Raw genomic sequence first — 4,577 nt, forward strand, 5'->3', positions numbered from 1 at the left:
CGTTCTTTCTGCTTCGTGCTGGAGCCGCAAGCCCCAGGGACGTGGTGGCGCTGGGCAGGGCCTTGGACGAAGCAGGAACCCCGGCCTGACCCGCACAGGCCTTCCTGGCTTCTCGGCCTGTGAGGGAGACAGTGTCAGCACTCGAAGGGCCACAGTGGTCGGGGTGCAGAGAAGGGGGCTGTGTTGGGCTTGGACTCCAGGGAGAGCTTCCTGGAGGAACAGGCCGAGCTGTGTTTGGCTAACCCGGGGGCCCTCGGCGCAGTGGCTCCCGCCGACCGGGGCCAGGGAAGAGTGGAGCTGGCCTGGGAGGTAGGGACCAACTGGCTCGTTCGAGGATGTGTCGGGGAAATCGGTGCAGACCCAGGGTCATGCAGCTCCTGAAACGGCGAGGTGGGGGCGCACAGGGAGGTAGTTCGTGGAGCGTGGTCAGCTTGGAACGGGCTCTGCAGCGATTAGGACAACGGCGGATGAGGGTCCGGGGCCGCCACCGGATGCCCCGCGGTTCCCCGCGCCGCCCGCCTCCCGCCGCCCGCCACCCGCTACCCCCACGCGCAGTTGTTTTCCTAACTCCTGCTGCCGGGGGCGCCTGCGATTGGCTGCGGGCGGATGGCCTGGGCGTGGATTGGCTGCTCAGGGTGGGGGGCTGGGCCCGCGGGTCATAGTCCGCCCCCCGAACCTTCAAATGGGAAGCCCCCCTAGAAGCGCCAGCAGACCCGACGCTGTGCTGTGGTGCCCCTGGGCCCGGGATCGGAGGGAGTAAGCTGTGCGCGCCCGGAGGCCCCGGGCCGTCGGGCGCCCGTCTTGTCTCCAGCCATGGGGTCGGCGGCGCTGGAGATTCTCGGCCTGGTGTTGTGCCTGGTGGGCTGGGTGGGCCTGATCCTGGCGTGCGGGCTGCCCATGTGGCAGGTGACCGCTTTCCTGGACCACAACATCGTGACGGCGCAGACCACCTGGAAGGGGCTGTGGATGTCGTGCGTGGTGCAGAGCACAGGGCACATGCAGTGCAAGGTGTACGACTCGGTGCTGGCGCTGAGCACAGAGGTGCAGGCGGCGCGGGCGCTCACCGTGGGCGCCGTGCTCCTGGCGCTTGTCGCGCTCTTTGTGACCCTGGCGGGCGCGCAGTGCACCACCTGCGTGGCCCCCGGCCCGGGTAAGGCACGCGTGGCCCTCACGGGCGGCGCGCTTTACGCGCTCTGCGGGCTGCTGGCACTCGTGCCGCTCTGCTGGTTCGCCAACATCGTGGTCCGGGAGTTCTACGACCCGACCGTGCCCATGTCGCAGAAGTACGAGCTGGGCGCCGCGCTTTACATCGGCTGGGCCGCCTCGGCGCTGCTCATGTGCGGCGGCGGCCTCGTGTGCTGCGGCGCCTGGGTCTGCGCCGGCCGCCCCGACTTCGGCTTCCCGGTCAAGTACTCGGCGCCGCGGCGGCCTACGGCCAGCGGCGACTACGACAAGAAGAACTATGTTTGAGTGCGCTTGCGCGGCAGGGCCGCGAGCGGGAGGACCGGCCAGGGGAGCCCCGCATGGACGGCGGCCTCCGCGGCGCACAGGCTCTGCGGAACTCTGGGTCCTGCGCACGGACCGGACTCTGTCCGCAGCCCGTCCTCTCCGGCCTCCTAGCCGGCCCCGGGCTGCGCCCTGCCCCGCAAGGCGACGCGCACTTGGGAAGACTCGCTCTGTTTCTTTTTGTGTGCAGTGCTGGCTCCGACGTGGGTAGGGCGCGCGTTCCTTCGGCCGTGTGGGCACTGGACTGGAGATGCCGCTCCCTCTCTGACCGTCAGGGTCTTGGATGCCACCCACTCCCTAGTGGCTCCTGCTGATTCCAGAGGGGCAGACCGAGAGCCCAGGGGCCCCAGCCTCGGCTGCTGGAGGGACGTTTATAACTGGCCTTCACTCCATCAGCAGGCTGGCCTCCGGGTGGGGGCAAGAGACTTGGTCTGGACCTCCCTGTCTCACCCCTGCAGCTCGCCAGGCAAGGCTTACGGGAACCGGATCCTGGGTGTGGGGCTGGGGCCCTGCCCTCCTTCACAGCTTGGGGGGTTGGGGTAAGAGTCCGCTTAGTAAATGGTTTGGATACCCTCCCACCTGTGTCCTGTTCTTTGTCCAGTCACCGCCTGTGCTTTGCAGCCCCCATTCATCCACCTACCCACCAAATTCTCCCCCAAAAAGCTCCTGGGGGGACCTTCCAGGGCTGGCCTCTGGGATCCTGAAGATCCCATGGCCATTTCTCAGGTCCCTCCTGCCATCTGGTCACCTTCCCGTTGGGTGGGAAACAGCCACAGCTCACTGCAACGCAGGGAGGTGAGATATGTAGTCAGAAGGGCCACTGCTGAGCCATAGAGACTGGGGGTGGGGGTGGAGAGTAGGGGCTGTGATGCAGACCCCAGCAGAAGATGCAGGTTGACCCTAGCCAGTGTGTGTGGGTCTTGGGATGCAGGTAGGGCTAAGGGTGGGCTGCCAGGCTACTGGCTTTGCCTAGAAGAGGCTGGTCCCCAGGAACCACCGGACAGGCGTTTTCCACCTGCCCTCCCAGGGTTTGGCCATCTCTGGGTCGCCTCACATGGCTAGACATCTATACAACACTGACTCCGTCCTTTCTGCCAATAGTGCAGTGGGAACAGGGGCAAATCCAGGATGTGTGCTGGGCTCCAGCAGAGCTGGCTGCAGGTTGAGAAGTGCGTTGCCATGGGGAGGAGGCACCCGCGGCCGGCTGCCCAGATTCAGCTTCAGCCCCTCTATCCTAGCGCTCTGCACAGGGCCTGTGCCCATCTTGGTGGTCTGGCGGCCAGCCCAGACTTAGGCCAACCATCAGCACCTCTGTGTCAACCCCTGCTGGGAGCACCATGTGACCTTCCTCCTTTGGGTGGGATTCCTGGAGGGCAAAGCAGACCAGAGCTGTCACAGCCACCAAGAACTCATTGCTTCCAGGGCAGAAGAGAACAGTGGACAGGATCAGGGGCTGCTGGGAGGAGTTCCAAGCCCAGCCAGTGTGGAGGGCTTGGCAAATGCCCCCAAACTCCACCCTGAGGGCCATGTCCAGAAATGCCTGGGCTGGGTCCAATGGCAAGGAGTCTCCCAGGCCTGGCCAGGTTCCTCATTGTAGGGAGGGGCAGAACCCAAGGACAGGCTCAGGGCAGCTACTGTGAACATGGCCCTGAATCCCAGAACTTCCAGGGAGGCTGAACTATCTGGGGGCCTTAGCTCCCAACAGTGGGATGACTATAGAGAGATGGGCCCCATGGCACAGAGGTCCTTAGCCTTTATGGCAGCCCTGCCTGAGCCTAACCTAGAACAGCTCCCAAGCGAGCAAGTGTGTGATCCTGGAGCCTTGGCTCTTGGTAGGGTAGGAACAAAGGTCCTTCCACTTCTGCTCTGGCCACAGGGTCCAGGCAGTCTCGGGTACAGGCTGTCTGGCCCAGGTGCAGGCCTAAGGCTGCCTCCTCCACAGCCCAGAGCTCTCTTGACTCCAGGGCCCCAGGCGTCAGCTGGGATTCTGAATGGTAGCTGCCCAGCCCTCAGCTTCTGCAGATGGCCAGGGTGGGCAGCTTGAGGGCCCTGGCGGGGCAGGCTGCTGTCCCCAACCCATGCTGGGAAGGGCAGGGGAAAACTCCACTGCCAGAGGTCAGGTGGGAGGAGCAATGCAGCTCCAATGCAGCTGACCCCACTGCCCACTACCCCTCCCCAAGGCCCACCCTAAGACCTAGCCCCCCTAACCCGTGTCCTCAGTTCCTGAACACGATTTCTGGGCTTTTCCCACCAACGTAAGTGCTGCCCAAACCACTCTGCCACCTCTTGCCCGTGGGCCCAGGTGCCACACCTAGGTGGCCATGGCCCTCCAGCCTGCCTGCTCCCCTGGCACCCGAGCTCTGTGCAGTGGTCACAGATGGCCTCAGCCACTTCCGTGAATGGCTCTCTCCTTGCCAGAGGACAGAAATGGCATCCTCCTTGCCTCCAGATCCCCTCAACCCTTGCAGGTGTCCTGGGGACAACTGGGAGGGTGGGGCCAGCTGATCCCACGGCTTCCCTGACAGAGAACTCTTGCTGCTCCGAAGACTTTGGAGGTTGCTGAAGCCTGTCCAGCTTGGACCTTCTGCGATAGGACGTGGGCGAAGCTGACCCCAAGGCCCCTCAGCAAGCCCCTCCCTTCCTGAATTGGGGCCCCGCCCTTGCTATCCCTGCCTGACTCGCCTGATGGTGTCTGCCATGTGCCCAGAGGTGGGGGTGCCTGGACAGGCAGGTGCTGGGGGTAAGATGATGGACGTGGAGGGTGGGCCTGGGAGGGGTACATGATCAAGAGGGTGGACTTGAGATGCTGCCAAGGCCAGTGGACAGGAGGAAGTGGTGGGAGGGTGAACCGAGCCAGGTCCTGGCTGGCATCAAAGTGGTCAGTGGAGGTGCTGAGGGGCCTGGCCTCTGCCCACTGCTGTCCAGGGAGCCTGGAAGCTGCCCCCATGCTGATTTCCTGCTGGGCATCGGGGTGCCCAGGGCACAGGATCAAGGTCCCTCTGGACATACAAGGCTCAGAGAACAACCAAGCCCTGGCCCTGTGACCAGAGCCAAGATTGGGGCACCAAACC

General features: G+C 64.5%; 1 protein-coding gene across 1 annotated transcript; it reads left to right on the top strand.

Moving 5' to 3' along the window:
- Positions 1 to 687: 687 nt before the first annotated feature.
- CLDN5 (claudin 5) lies at positions 688 to 2,076 on the top strand. The gene has a single exon (XM_030836403.2). The coding sequence runs from the start codon at positions 814 to 816 to the stop codon at positions 1,468 to 1,470; it is 657 nt and encodes a 218-aa protein (XP_030692263.1). The 5' UTR covers positions 688 to 813; the 3' UTR covers positions 1,471 to 2,076.
- The last annotated feature ends 2,501 nt before the right edge of the window (positions 2,077 to 4,577 follow it).

This window comes from Globicephala melas, chromosome 13, assembly GCF_963455315.2.
Source record: "Globicephala melas chromosome 13, mGloMel1.2, whole genome shotgun sequence".
Taxonomy (NCBI): domain Eukaryota; kingdom Metazoa; phylum Chordata; class Mammalia; order Artiodactyla; family Delphinidae; genus Globicephala; species Globicephala melas.

What these genes read in the sequence shown, in the direction of transcription:
- CLDN5 (XM_030836403.2), top strand. Translation starts at nt 814, where the DNA reads ATGGGGTCGGCGGCGCTGGAGATTCTCGGCCTGGTGTTGTGCCTGGTG.